We start from the raw sequence: 15011 nt of genomic DNA, 5'->3' as shown, positions 1-15011 counted from the left end.
TGAAGTTGGCATCCCATTGCATGTTAGATGCTTGAGGACATGAATATTCTTTTGCTGCCGCTATCATTTGCTTTGCATTCTTTGCCCTACTCGGAAGCTTCAAGTGAAGTTTCACATGTAGACAAAAAGAAAAAGGACCAATCATTGTTGAATCACAACCTCAGACATTGCATCTTTATCCTAGCCCATGAATCAAACCTAAACCAAAACCCAATTTTGGTTTGTCGTCAGATGTTTTTGTCCTCTTACCCCCTTTTCATGGCTCAAGATTACAAATTATTTATAATAAAATTTAAATAGAACATTTTATTATGTAATTCGTTAAATTAAAAATAATCATATATATTATAAATTTTAAAAATGTTACATTTGAGAATGACTGGTTATAATTTGATAGATTATTTAGATGTACAATTTACTTTTGTTTTAGAAAAATGTTTCAAGTAAATCGCTGTATACAAGAGTTGAAATGGATGGTCCGATTCTTTGGTTTGAACCCAAATTTCTAACAGATTTGTGTGACTGAAATTCACTTCCAAAGGACAAGCACTTGGAACAAAATGGTGAGCACAAGTTTACATCAAGACACATTAGCGATTTCCACGACCCCACGCACCCTTAATCCACACCACAACATTGGCTCTATGGCAGAGTCTCCACCACCCCAACGCCTTTTGCCAATAGCCACTATTTCATATGTTCTCAGCCTCTACAAATATTGCCCTCTCTTTCCTTTCACTAAACCTTTCCCTTCAATGTCTATCTTGCCTCAACACAAATACCCTTTAAGGTCTCTAACCGACGGTCCCACGTGCCCGCGGCCGTGCCGTATTGCACGTTTGACATGTTCAGCTACCACAACCAAGCCTAGGTCCAGCCAGAATCAGCTAGTCATCGAGCCAAGGCTCGTGACTACACCGGACCCGGTCACAACCATTCCTAGTACTGGCACTCCCTTGCCTAATGAACCAAGTTTGGAATCAACGTGGCCTCACAGGGGGTGGGTGGCTAGTGGGTGCACCACATTGGTCATTTCACTAGCCAAGGCCATGATGGGTGCAGCTGATTCTCATGTGTGGCTCGAGCCTATGCTAGCTGGTTATGTCGGGTACATTGTAGCTGATCTTTTGTCCGGGGTGTACCATTGGGGTGTCGACAATTATGGTGATGCATCGACTCCAGTTTTCGGTTCACAAATCGAAGGATTCCAGGGTCACCACAGATGGCCCTGGATTATCACCAGGCGCCAGTTTGCTAACAATTTATATGCACTGGCTCGTAACGTAACTATCACTGTGCTTCCAATAGACATTCTCTGCAACGACCCTGTGGCTCAAGGCTTTGTTAGTATCTGTGCCGGTTGCATTATGTTTAGCCAACAATTCCATGCTTGGTCCCACGGCACCAAGAGCAAGCTCCCTCCATTGGTGGTCGCGCTACAAGATGCTGGTGTGCTTGTCTCCCGGTCGCAACATTCTGCACACCATAAGCCACCATATAACAGTAACTACTGCATAGTGAGTGGAGTTTGCAATGAATTTTTGGACAAGAACAAGGTGTTCGAGGCATTGGAGATGGTTATATTTTTCAAGCTCGGGGTGAGACCCAGGTCTTGGAGTGAGCCTGGTGCTGAATGGACTGAAGAAACTGATGAAACTCAACCTCAAGTTACAGTTCATTGAAACATTTTCCCCCCTCTTGTAATAAGAAGCAAAAGCAAACATTCAATATTTGAAGTGATTTGTTTATGTGGACAACTGGCTCTGGGGTGCATATATAATCATGAGCGTCTGCCACAAGCAGCATTGCATTGTTATCAGAAAGAGGTACCATTTATCAATTTTTACTAGAAATTAAAACATTTAGAGATTTATTGTTATGTTTGTATACATAATCATGTTGGTATTATCATCTCTTAATGAATCTGCCTATTCTTAATATTAGTTTCATAACAGATAATCGTTTCAATGGGTAATCCCTTCTTCCATTTCCTATTCAACATAGCAAGAGTTCATCCTTAATGTTACTGATGGTGGTGAGGTTTGCTTTGGTTTTAAGAGGTTTAAGAAAACACGAAAAATAGAGGAGAAACAAACGAAAGCCTCCTTTCTCATTATCTTTGTGAGTTCACATACATCGTTTGCAGGTTCACAACACTTGAATTTGGGAAAAGAAAAACAGCGAGAAAAAGAGGCAGAATACACTGATGTTAACTATCAGCTCCAAACGAGGAGATGGAGGATACACAGGGGAACCAATATCGGCGTTTGCCATCACTATGGCCATCATCAATCATCGCAAGACCTTCCTGCATTGACCAACAGGGATTTTGTGAAATACATGAATCCAAAATAACAAAGAGATGATAAACCTGCCAGATGTTGCAAGAGCTTACATCTAATAAAGTATCAAGGGCATCAATAGCACGTCCATGTGTCCAGGAAAGCCGTCTCTCTACCTCATCAACCGTCACATACCCTTGAGCCTAAGAGAGAAAACAAGTAGAATATCAATTAAGCAATTACTTACATTGGTTACTTGTTGCAGCATACAAACAGAAATATGACAAACCTGTGCCAGCTCCAGAATTTCGTTATGGTCTTTCTTCAACTCAGTTGGAACAGATCGAACAAGCTTTTTCTTTCCAGCAGAAATCACCTCAAATCCACTACCCAATGTCTGGAAGATACAATTAGTACATGTATGATCCGTTAAATTGGCAGCATAAAAATTTATAAGAAAACTCCGTTTTTTAAACCATGCAATACTAAGTCAGAATTCAATTCTAGCAAGAAACAATAACATCACAAACAATTCAACATATCCTCAAGATATAATATTACTCAAAACAAAGGTCAAAGGAAAACCAATCAGCCTGCTCACGCACATTCCACTCGCTCATCCTGAGGGGTTAAAAAAGGGAAAAGGGAAATGTAGCCAAGCTGGCAAACTAATTCAGTATCAATACGAATTACATAGGAAATAACTTTACTACAATACCTTCAGCTTACTTATAGCACGTAAACAGTCATCCTCAGATACAGCTTCACGATCATGTTTTCGTTTCTGACGAAGCAATTTGCAAAGTTCCTGCAGGTCGATCAAACCTCCATTAAGAGGCCTAGTTGACAAGCAAATCTCAACAATTTGCACCCCTGTCTAGCCAAGTACCAAAACCTCATTATAAGCACTCTACACAAACACCTTTTCAAGCTAAGGAGAAAACTTAAAACTTCCAAATGGATAATAAGACTTCAGAAGCCATGAACATATGCATCATGCTTGAAAGCAGAGAAGTTTACGGATTCATATCCAGAAATAAAATTTCACAATCATACAACTTTGTACCAAAAATGATCCAATGCTGTCATAGTTACAGTTCATAATGCTATAAAGCAAAACAATAAAACAGCTAACAACTTAAGAAACATGCATCAAAAGAAAATGCTCAAAAATGAAAGAGAGATAAACAAATCAGAACCTTAATTAATATTGAAAAAACAGCCATAAAGCGCATAACTTTACCCTAAACAGATAGAAATACAATCAATTTAAGCTACAAAAAGAATTAGAAAACTTGCAAACAAAAGAAAAAGCTTCTTTTTTTTGGGAAAAGGGATGATTTAGGATACCAACCAAGTTCATAATAGAAATCACCAATCCCTAAAAGCTCAGCCCAGAATCCCTTATTTGAAGCCAAAGGATCCACTCCCACTTTAGCACACATCTCGTGAAATTGTGACCTAAAAGCTGGATTTTTACGAATATCATTCTGCCAATCACCACCCAAAAAAAGTCAAAAAACTTCAAAATTTCTTTAAAATAGTGAGAACAAAAAGGGGGGAAAAAATTTTTGACCTTGTGTTTTCGAGCGAATTCTTCGAGCTGAGAACGAAAGGTAGCGAGTTGTTCTTTCATAAGATCGGTTCTTAACTTGGCTACATTTTCTCCCAGTAATCGATATTGATCCTGAAAATTCAAAAATTAAATAAATAAATAGAGGTAGAATTTGTAGGCTGAATTGAGATTAATTTGGATAATTGTAATTAAGATTAACAAACCCTAGCGGCTGCAGCTGTCTGTAAGCCTCCAATTCCAGGTCTTCTTCTCATTTTCCTTTTTCTTTTTTAAAAAAAAAAAAAATTGATTCGATATCTTCCTCTTTCTAGCTTTTTGTTGCAGAGGAGAGAGAGAGAGAGAGAGAGAGAGAGAGAGAGGGTAAAAGGACGGGGAAGAGCAGACTAAGTAGGGATACTGACGGGTTTAGCTACCCGAATTCGTACTTTATTAATTTATAATTAGTCGAATAAAATTTAAAAAATACAATTTAAATCAATATTTAATATCTTAAAATTGGTCGTTAAATACTCAAATCCTTTTAAGTACTTATATATATATATAATTAAGTAAAAAATTAAATATAATTTCTTTTTATATAATTTGATTAAACTGCTAAGACTATTAATTAAGGCTCAATCCCTTTCGCATACAATATTTTATACATATTTATTTATAAATGGATTTAAATATTAAGTATTTAAAGCATGATATTTGTTCCCTACTTGAATTCGAAATGAATAATAAAATTATTATTTATATTCATTCTAAATTCTAATGTAAGATATTTAAATCTCATATAATCAGTTTTATATACTAGTGGTTATTTAATTAAAAAAAATACCAATTATTGTCCTTGAGTTGTAGGTTGAGTAGTCAAATCAAAGATAAAAACTTTTTCCTCAAATAAAAGACATTCAATAAAAAGGATAACAGATCAGAGTGGCGCAGCGGAAGCGTGGTGGGCCCATAACCCACAGGTCCCAGGATCGAAACCTGGCTCTGATATGACAGCAAGCTTCTCACCCACTCAAACCCTTTTTTCACTCAAGTTGTGTACACTCAATCAACCAAAACTGTTTATACAATGAATATCTTTTGTACATATCGCAACGTAGATTATCTGTCTCTAACTGCATTTCAGCAGGTAACAAATTCGATTGAAAGGGTCTAAAATGGTCTCAGGATATTATCTAGTCATCTTCAGCTGCTAGTGATTCAGTTGTCTGTTTGAAAATTCGATGGTTGGTTATGATGCTGTCCCTGTAGCTTCCTTGGGTATCAGAAACAGCAGCATAATTGGAATGAAAGTGCACAAGAGTTGAATAGCGATGCCCAGAACAAGATTGTCGAAAGATCCTGAAGAGATGTTCAAGATTGATGCTAATCCAGCACCTACGAATGATCCTACGGTGGACCCGAAGTTGTTTATTGACATAAAGAGAGCAAATAGTGTTCCCTCGATTCCTGGTGGGCATAGCTGTCCAGACAAGATCAAGAATGGCATGAACCTACAATCACATGGAGTGAGAGGAAGAGCATGAAGTGAGATTCATTGTTGTGGTCATTCAAGCGTGCCTGGTGTCCAGCAAATCTATGAATGTTTGGAATGTTGGTGGAGAAGAGAATGTCAAATCTCCAACAAGCACACATAAGAAAGAAAAAGGCAAGTGTCGTTGGCACTTGATGAAGAATTTCTTGTTTAGCATTCTCATATTAAGTTGATGAATTATCAAAAGAAAAAGTTAAACATACTTGAGTTGGTTGATGGCATCAGAGAGAGCAGATCCATACAGCACCATGGTCTTGTCTGACACTCCAAAGGCAACATTAGTTCGAGACACCAAAACAATATCGAAGAGATTCAAGAAAGCCAAACCAACATGAGCCAACCTGTATTATATTTGTAGAATATGAAAAGCAATATGATTGCATTGGTTTCAAGAAAAAAAAATTATTGTCAAATGAATTTTGAGCTTAACTACTAACCACTTACATGAGAATTCTTCGTAACTTCATTTTCTTCAAGTACTGATTATAAGTAAATGTCCCTATCATGAGGCCTAACCATCCAATAACGCGAGCAGTCCCCAAAAAGGATGCTTCCAACTTCAAGAACTCGGTCTGGTAGTAGAACATGACAGTTGAAAGGTTTGGAACAGTGACGTGTGCTAAGAAAAACCATGCCATTGGTCTGGAGTTCCCAGGGGCAAATTAAATAAAAAGAAGACATGATTAGAATGACAAAGTGATCTGTAAAATAGAGATCAGCAACAATATCAAACTACCGTGCCAACTAGGTTAACACTAAAGAACAAGCTCCCAATATTCAATGCTGGATAGGCATCTTTAAATGCTGTTTTGAATCTGCATCTATAGACAAAGTGCTGCATCCAACATATATGTGGACCAACATCAGTGCAGTCTATTCTAGACGATGTGTCATTATCTATTTCAGTGATGAACATCTCAAGTAGTTACCTTGGATACGCAAAGCATTCAATAAGCTTAAACTGACACTACATTTAACTCTCAGTACCAGAAAGTTAATTAATATTTACCTCAAAATGATTGGCTGTTTAAAAGCATGGCACAAACTGTAAGTAGCATCTTTCAGGGACTGGAACCACTGTATTGCCAGGGACTTGCCCTTCCCAGGACTCTTGCCTTTTCCAGGCATAAATTTTGTCTTTGTGCTTTTCTTTTGGTTCTTCTTTCTTCTTCTGACAGTAACATTGGATTTCTTTTCCAAAGAACTATCTTCATCCAAATTGTTAGTCTTCCCATTCAAAAGATGGGAATCACTTGAGTTAGAGAACTCAGAGAAAACTTCACTGTCCATAGAATTCTCTTCAACCAAACCACACGAAAATAACTGTATGGCTGGAAGTACAGAGAAAAGAAGAAAAATAATATCAATCTCTAAGTTGGTTAGTGCATATCCTCCTAACAAACTGCCACATATTCCACCAAAAGCCATTGCTAACCATGATATTGACTGAAGGTCTCCAGCAAATAAGGCCCTGATAAAAATTTGTTCAACCTTGTAAGTCTTTTGTTCTTCACAATATGTAGAAAACCACAAAACAATTGGTTGCAGAAAACGTAAAAGGGCAGCACGCTGCAGAAAGAAGTAATACACAGAGTAGATGATGCAACATCATCATCATGAAAGAAACATAAAAATATTCCACCACCCCAAATTTTAATAAGGGAATTCTTACATTTGCCCAACCATTTTGATGCTATACAATAAGGTAAAGCAACCAACTAGTTTGCATGCCAATGTGGTCATATGCCAAATAAGCTTATTGAGTGGTTATCAAGTTTTATCACACAGAAATTCAAAGTAATTTTAAGACATGAACATACTTCTCACATCTTACAGCCTCCGCAATCATTGCATCAACCACAACATCCGCCATTGCAGAACCAAGGTTTTGCACAGTTAATAAGATTGTCAGGTGCCACATGGAACTCCTTGAGGTTGCATTTTCACCCAGAATAAGCCATGGCACAAGAGACATCACAGTTGCAATAACCAAGTATGGAATCCTTTTTTTCCCTTTAATGGGAATGCAGTCAGACAAAATCCTGCATGAGGAAACAAGTAAGGTTCCAACAAATAATCAAGAGATAGTATAATGCTAAAAGGGCAGTTTATTTTCAGCTTATATTCTTCAGTAAGATAGTTTTCATCATGTTCTATTAAGGCTCTTGTATGGATTGGATTACATAACAAATTACACCCTTGTATGGCATATACCAGGGCCATTACCTTTCATGTGTCATAAGACATTTCGCCTGAAGAGATTCTATTTCCATTCCTATATTATCATTACTAAAAGATTCATTTATATGCTTTATGCATGACACCATGACCAATAAGCACAAGAATGATGCATACCCATATATAGGCTTTATGCTCCATGGGAAAAATGCTATTGAAAACACAAATTGGGAGGCTGAGGGTGACAACTTAAGCCTATCCTTTAGCTGGTAGGAAACTGCTGTCCATACAAATGATCTGAAACCCTGTATTCACATATCAATAAGGTAATTCAGATCCAAACTTGAAGCATGGTATAAAGCGGCAAAAACAAACACATCGGGAAGATTGGTTCAGCTTCATAGAAACAGGTTCCAGATATAAGAATTACAAGAACATAGAGAAAGGAATTATTACAAACTCGGAACAACAATATTACCTTGTTTCACTATAAAAGCTTATGCAGAAGATATTGTTGGGGATCTTAACTCAAAATCACACGAAAGATTCATATTAGCAAAGTCATAGGGGAATCAACGCAGGTGAAAATGGTGATGTTTCTACTTAACTAAAAGCCATTTAGACTTATCAACCCAACTTTATATATGAAACCCATAGAACAGCAAAAGCTTTCCAATGATGCAGTATGATACTTGACAAAGATCTCATTCATCAACATTTCTCAACATTAATCAAACGTCAACATCATGGAGGTCTATGTTCCATCATTAAACATGTTGGAACGTTTCAGAAAAAAAAAATCTTTCAAATACCTAAAGGAGCCTTTCTTTGTTTTAACGAAAGATTAACTAAAATACTTGTCATTTACAAGTTGCTTTGGCTTCCAAATCCAATATTCTACAATCAACAAATTATTCTTAGTAAAACCCAACAAGAAACCAACAGAAACCCAGATATCAAGAAACCCAAAGCAATGAAATTTCATATCTTTATGCATCCCATGAATCAAAACTGAGAAAAAAGAAGAAGAAAAAATGGGGGTACCTGGGTGAAGTAAATCAAACAAACAAGCCATAAAAAGGCCACCCCAAATGCCATTTTGAGCTGCTTTATCCATGTTATCATCTTTTAAAAACTAAGTCAAAAATAAAAATAAAAATAAAAAAGAGAAAAACTTTGAGTTTCTCTCCCTCCCTCTGTTTTGTCTCTGGATCACCAGAATTCTTTTCTTTTCATTGTCTCGTCTTCTCTCTTTCTTTCCAACGGTTTATTTGCAGTTAATGTTGATATGACTTATATACCCATGATTCGTTGGCGGCTGACAACGTAGTTGCAGGGGGATAGTTTTGTCCCATTTGGAATGAAGCCGTGAACACGTATATGGTCCTACCAGGTCTCGCCACGCAAGCTATCTGGTCCCGCCAAACTCCCAGGCCACATCCATGGCTACGCGGTTTGACTTTGACTTTTGTTTGGGTGAAACAATCTCTGTTCGCCCACCAACGCAACTTTTAATTTTCTTCTTTATGGATAAAGCGAAATTATCTTTTACAACAAAGGGTTTTCAAGAAAAGTCTTAAATTTTTAACAGTTGAATGATAATTGATTCTCGCTGTTGTGTACTTCAGAATTCAATAAGTTTTAAATTTTCACGTATTCTACAATCTTACGTGTAACGTAAAATTTAATGAATTTAAGATTTTCACGAGTATCAAAGCAACAACATCGAAAGGATTTGATTGAAAATCGTTAGATCCGTCATTGACCAAGCAGAAGATCAAATAGAACTTAGATGAAGAGAAAGAACACGTGAACAGACATGGCTCTTACCACCTTACAGCAAGGGTACTTGCAATTCTTTGTTTTTCACAGGTGGGCCACAAGATGGAACAAGGTGAATATCAGAAACAAGCACATTTGAGTATTGAGAAGCACATATAAAATACAACATTAAATAGGATTCGTTTCGTTTGATTCCGTATAAGACATCCTCGATTGCAACTAAAGTATACGCATTGACTAGCATATTACATGCAGTAGATTGGAGCGCTGGCAGGTTGATAAACGAAAGGTCTGACAGTGTGAAAATGACCTGACGGACGATTGTAGGTGAACTTGACTCCGGTGCTGCCCTCCCCAAGATGGTTGCAGTGATCGTGGAAACTACTGATGGGTCGTGCTAAGCATGCATCCCAACGGTCACTCTCGGGCATTGTTTCAGCCACAGTGTAGATCCCCTTTGTATTTGTGAAAGCTTGATAGTTTACTACTTCCCCAGATTTTGTAATGCAAAGAACAGCAACCTCAGCGCCTGCACCAAAACATTCATTGTACATGACCATAAGATACACTGATCAAATATATGTTTGAAATATTAGTTAAGATTTCCACAAAAAGACCCCAACTTTATATGATTCAAGTGTTCAGGAAATCACCTAGATACATGAATCTTATTTCGTCCTTCAAAGCATCAAAGCATGGTACAAGTTGAAGGATGAAAATGACTCCAAACAAAGATGGAGTTATCAGCAATCACCAACAATGGCAATTAAACAGGTAAAGTGTGAGTGCATTGCCTCCTCCTTAAGACAGACAAAACAGGGGGAGAAAGACTCATATGGAATGCAACTGGAAAAAGATTCCATTCCAGTGTTATCATGGGAAAAGAGGAAGATCAAAGTTCATCAGCTACTCTTCAAAAATTACAAAGTTTGCTCTCATCTACACATGCAGCATTGATAACTCATTCCACAATCACAAAAGTTTCACCTTCAACTCCGGGAACAGTTATATTGATTGCAAACAGCTTCCATTTGACAAGTGGAAATGAAAGAGGATTTACATTTAAAATACAACACCTTTACCATCGATAAGAAAGTTTCAGCAAGTATCCATTCCTTTATTGATAATCCACTTGCCTCACCAAGTAAGCAAAAAAACAAAGGGACAAAACGAAGCTTAGTTATGATCATTATACTGATGGAAATAGATAACTTCATCTCAACAAGCATGGTGGTGGTGAGTTGGTGAATTTGTTATATCTTTATGACATCGGAATCCTAGAACTGTCTTTCACAATTTGCGTAATTTAAACAACCAAGCAAGAACAAAAAGTGAAATCAGGTCAAGAAAGCTAACATGGAAGCCATCACAGATATAGAAGAAAGAAAACAAAACCACAGACTATGAGCATGTCAACAATCAAGCCATAACGGAATTGTTTACACAAAGTTTTCTGAGGATGCAGCCTACATAAAAAGGATTGACTACAGCAGTCAGCTCAGAGAACCCCTTCTAACACTAGAATAACTGTATGCAACCTAATTAGCCACAGGTAAAACAAACAAGCAAGCATGAATCGTAGAAGCATTTTACACAAAGTAAAGCAAATCACAGGTAAATCACTCAAACAGACAAACTGCAAAATGCAGACCTAATCACAACATCAAAAGGCAACAATTTTTTTTTTTTGTTTTCTTCTTTCAATTTAAGCATAAATTGAATTAATCAAATTCAGTTTCACAAACAAGATCAACAGGACCAACCATCGCCTGATTTAATCCAGATTCAGCTAAAACCATTTCAAGTTCATCAGCATATAACCACTAATTAAACAAAAAAAAGGCACAACTTTTATCAGTACCCAGAAACTATAAACCCACCGACACATGAACGAATCACAATTCCAACACAAAACCCACTTCAAATTCCAGCTAAAAAACATAACTTTACCAATCAAACAACCATAATCATGAATTATAAATAAAAGAAGAGAAATGGAGATAGAGAGAGGAACCTTCTAAAACATGATCTTCAGGTCCAATTGAAGAATCCGCACAAACATCACAGACAACTCTACCATGAATCTCACCAGTCCAGGATTTGACACCTGAGAGTAAGAACACAGCAAAGACAAACAAACCCAGAACCAGACTCCTGTTCTTTGATCCCATGGAGATTTGTTTTTTCAGTGGAGCTACCAAAAGTGTTATATCAGAAACAGGACCACACGGTCATTTCGAACAGGACACTTATGTATTTATAGGTAGTCGATTGTGCAAGTCAAGTTTTAGCATTTGGGGGGATTTGGTGGGTCCCCCTAGCTCTGACTTCTCAACTAAGGCCTAGACCACTCTCTCAAGAAAGTAATGGCTAATCGTAGTTTTCATTATATCTCGAGGACAAATCAGTCAATTTCTATTCATTCATCTTGTTCTTCAAAGCAGCTAAAACGCCAGCTAAATCCCCGAATTGCCAATAGAAGCATTTTCCGGTTCACTGGTTTTAATCAATTGGCATCAAATTCTGTTCTTTTTTCTGTTAAATTTCTTCACTGATTACGGCTTTGACAAAGATCGTTTCTTTTTGAATGGAGAATTTTCTCTCATTTTCTTGGCGTTTTCTGTATAAATTCAAAGTTCAAATTTTATTGCTTTTGCATGCCAATGATGTTTTGGGCATTCTTCATGTTAAAAGTAGCCTGAATTATCGATGAGAACTCCATTTCTGAGAGATGCAAACGCTTGAATTCGGTTAATCCGGTTGCTCGATCAAGTCGGTTCTTCAGTGTTCGTTCGGTTAATTCATTGCTCGGTTAAAGTTGATCGAAAAATTTTCTCGGTTATTGATGATAACTCCATTTCTGAGAGAGCCGAATGTTTGAATTCGGTTCATTCGGTTCGTTCGGTTCTTCGGTGCTTGGTCGGTTAAAGCTATCGGAAATCGGTTAACCGATTTATGGTGTATATATAAGCATGTTATAACCTTAAGTTACCGCCGCTTTAGACTCTAGTGTTCTCAAAACTAGAAAGACTCTTTCTAACTCTTTCTTCTCCCACCACTCCGCTTTGCAGTTACTTCCGCCGGTGCCCCGCCCCACTTTATTTGGCTCTTGTGGGCCCGACCCAACTCCATTGGTGTTATCCAAGGTGATTATCAGTTTGTAACCGGCTCACTGTTTTTCTTTCTTTTGTGGTTGATGTTGTTGTTTAGCTTGTATTAGCTTTGATTTAACCAAATAAGATGTCTAACCTGAAATGTTTGTTTCTTCAAAGATGTCCTACGAAATGGAAGACACAGATGATGAATCCACTGAGCCCACAACTCAATATGAAGGTAATGCAAATAAAGCAACCAGTCGACCTGTTAGCTGTGGAAGCAAGAGAAAGTCAACTAAGCCAAGGTCAGAAACAAGGGGTCACTCCACCAAATTCGTGAATGAGGAAGGTGAGCCATGCAATCATTGTGATAGTGAGTTTCATGCTGATCATAAAAGAGTTTGTAGAAAGATTTCTCATACTGATGACGAAGCAGATTCTGATTTAGAAGGCAGTTGGAAATTTGATCAAGAGGCCATTCAGAGGTCTTTGGCTGAAATGATCATTTTAGATGAGTTGCCCTTTAAGTTTGTGGAAAGAACAGAATATAGGAAATGGATGTCACTTGTATGTCCTAGGTTTGAAGTTCCATCACAATGCACTATTGCTAGGGATTGTTATCAACTCTATATAGAAGAAAAGATTAGCTTGAAGAAATTTTTGCAGTCTTCTTCACATAAGGTTTCCCTTACTGTAGAAACTTGGACTTCATTGCAACAAGAGGACTATATGTCCCTCACAGCGCACTTTATAGACAATGATTGGAAATTAAACAAAAAAATGTTGAACTTTTTTCGGGTTTCTAGTTACAGAGGTGATGCTAATGGTAAGGCAATTTTGATGTGTTTGCGTGACTGGGGAATTGATAAGGTGTTCACTATCACAGTTGACAATGCTAGTACAAATGATGATGCAATATCATTCTTGAAGAACAGATTCAACCTATTTGGAATGGGTATTCTACAAGGCAAATATCTTCATTTGAAATGTATTTCACACATTATCAATTTAATTGTTAGTGATGTGTTAAACGAATTTAATGCTTTAGTTGCTCGTGTTAGGGGGGCAGTAATATATGTGAGACAATCATCATCTAGCTTGCAACAATTTAAAGAGTGTGTTGAGATAGAAGAGATTCAATCCAAGGGTTTCTTGTGCTTAGATGTTAGCAACAAGTGGAATTCCACTTACTTGATGTTGGATGTAGCTCAAAAATTTGAAAGGGCTTTTGAGAGGTTTGAAGATGAGGATCCTTTTTTTAAAGATGAGCTTTTGTTGGGAGATGGGGTGCCTGATAGTAATGATTGGGTAAATGTTAGGAGGGTAGTCCTTTTCTTGCAACCTTTCTATGAACTCACTTTTAAAGTTGCGGGTTCATTGTGTGTCACTTCTAACATTTTTTTGGGGGAAATTTGTGAAGTTTATCGTCTTTTGCGAGATTGGCAGTTAAGTAGTGATGCTGAATTCAGTACAATGGCCAAAAGAATGAAGGAAAAGTATGATAAGTATTGGGGGAATATAGGAAAAATGAATGTGTTGCTTTATGTTGCGGTTGTTCTTGACCCTCGGAATAAACTTGACTTTGTGGAATTTTGTTTTAAAGAAATGTATGCAGAAGAGGAAGCTGAAGTGATGACCAAAGAAGTCAAGGAAGCAGTCTTTGAGTTATTTAATGATTATAAGAGAATGATGGAACTCTCACAATCTAAGCAAGTGAGTGATAGAAGCCAAATGAGCCAAAAAACACAAGCCACTGGTGACACTAACCTACTTCAGAAAAAGAAAAGGGGTTTGAGCTCAGATTTCAACAAGTATAGGGAAAGTAGATGCACGGAACAAAAAACGGAGCTGGATAAGTATTTGAGTCAAGAGCTTGTTGATGATAATGATGATGATGAATTCAATATTTTGGATTGGTGGAAATCAAATAGTCGTAAATTTCCAGTCCTTTCTCATTTGGCTCGTGATGTTTTGGCAATTCCTATATCCACAGCCACTTCGAAATCCGCTTTTAACACTGGTCGATGTGAGCTTGATGCATATAGGAGTTCTTTAACTCCTAAGGTGGTGCAATCCCTTGTTTGTGCTCACGATTGGCTACAAGGACCATCACATCTAAATCCAAGTGACTTTGAGGAAGAAATGGAGGAGATTGACAAACTTGACTTGGGTAATATTTTCATACATGCCATCTAATCTTTCTTCTCTTACAAGTTCTTATTCCTTCATTTTCCTTAAAATTATTCTTTAACTTTTACTTTGCTATTTTGTTTATGCATTTGTAGAATTTTCAAAAATTGAATTGGAGTCGGCATCGGACTAGGGGAAAGGTGTTTTCATCATTTTCGAGCTTAGCGATGAAGATGTTTCACTAAGATGTTCCGGTTTACTTTCTTCGGAAGTTCTTTCCTTGTCGGAACTTTTTAATATTCTTAGTTATCGGAAATCGGAACTATTTTAATATTTCCTTGCTTATTGTTGTTGGAATATTTTAATGCGTTTTCATTTATGTTTGTAAGAATATTTTAATGTTCTTAACCATGTTTGTCCGAGCGTTTTAATTTTAT

At 37.2% G+C, this 15011-nt stretch overlaps 5 protein-coding genes and 1 non-coding gene across 6 annotated transcripts; 3 read left to right on the top strand and 3 right to left on the bottom strand.

The window, feature by feature from the left end:
- Positions 1-755: 755 nt before the first annotated feature.
- On the top strand, positions 756-1902 carry FADA (fatty acid desaturase A). Its single transcript, XM_021432951.1, has one exon. It carries the CDS (start codon positions 756-758, stop codon positions 1680-1682), a length of 927 nt encoding a protein of 308 aa, XP_021288626.1. The 3' UTR covers positions 1683-1902.
- Positions 1903-2076: 174 nt separating this feature from the next.
- Positions 2077-4247, bottom strand: VPS22 (EAP30/Vps36 family protein). Its single transcript, XM_021432635.2, has 7 exons — positions 4062-4247; positions 3859-3969; positions 3637-3772; positions 3001-3155; positions 2572-2679; positions 2396-2485; positions 2077-2308 (listed from the first exon to the last, which is right to left on the bottom strand). Exons 1-7 carry the CDS (start codon positions 4110-4112, stop codon positions 2210-2212), a joined length of 750 nt encoding a protein of 249 aa, XP_021288310.1. The 5' UTR covers positions 4113-4247; the 3' UTR covers positions 2077-2209.
- Positions 4248-4732: 485 nt separating this feature from the next.
- On the bottom strand, positions 4733-8819 carry LOC110419367 (Major facilitator superfamily protein). The gene is made up of 7 exons (XM_021432376.2): positions 8612-8819; positions 7745-7872; positions 7210-7431; positions 6399-6860; positions 5834-6031; positions 5593-5730; positions 4733-5348 (listed from the first exon to the last, which is right to left on the bottom strand). The coding sequence occupies exons 1-7, from the start codon at positions 8690-8692 to the stop codon at positions 5087-5089; spliced, it is 1491 nt and encodes a 496-aa protein (XP_021288051.1). The 5' UTR covers positions 8693-8819; the 3' UTR covers positions 4733-5086.
- TRNAM-CAU (transfer RNA methionine (anticodon CAU)) lies at positions 4774-4845 on the top strand. Its single transcript has one exon. It is a non-coding gene; the product is annotated as a tRNA-Met (tRNA).
- Positions 8820-9360: 541 nt separating the features above from the next.
- LOC110419369 (Pollen Ole e 1 allergen and extensin family protein) lies at positions 9361-11586 on the bottom strand. The gene is made up of 2 exons (XM_021432381.2): positions 11364-11586; positions 9361-9878 (listed from the first exon to the last, which is right to left on the bottom strand). Exons 1-2 carry the CDS (start codon positions 11518-11520, stop codon positions 9595-9597), a joined length of 441 nt encoding a protein of 146 aa, XP_021288056.1. The 5' UTR covers positions 11521-11586; the 3' UTR covers positions 9361-9594.
- Positions 11587-11770: 184 nt separating this feature from the next.
- LOC110419310 (zinc finger BED domain-containing protein RICESLEEPER 2-like) lies at positions 11771-14991 on the top strand. Its single transcript, XM_021432305.1, has 4 exons — positions 11771-12307; positions 12421-12495; positions 12622-14614; positions 14730-14991. The coding sequence occupies exons 1-4, from the start codon at positions 12305-12307 to the stop codon at positions 14765-14767; spliced, it is 2109 nt and encodes a 702-aa protein (XP_021287980.1). The 5' UTR covers positions 11771-12304; the 3' UTR covers positions 14768-14991.
- Positions 14992-15011: the final 20 nt, after the last annotated feature.

The sequence above is a fragment of the Theobroma umbraticum genome, unplaced genomic scaffold (genome assembly GCF_002168275.2).
Source record: "Theobroma umbraticum cultivar Fairchild unplaced genomic scaffold, ASM216827v3 scaffold_67.0, whole genome shotgun sequence".
Lineage (NCBI taxonomy): Eukaryota > Viridiplantae > Streptophyta > Magnoliopsida > Malvales > Malvaceae > Theobroma > Theobroma umbraticum.
Note: the sequence above shows the minus strand (reverse complement) of the source record. Positions and strands in the feature narration are given on the sequence as shown.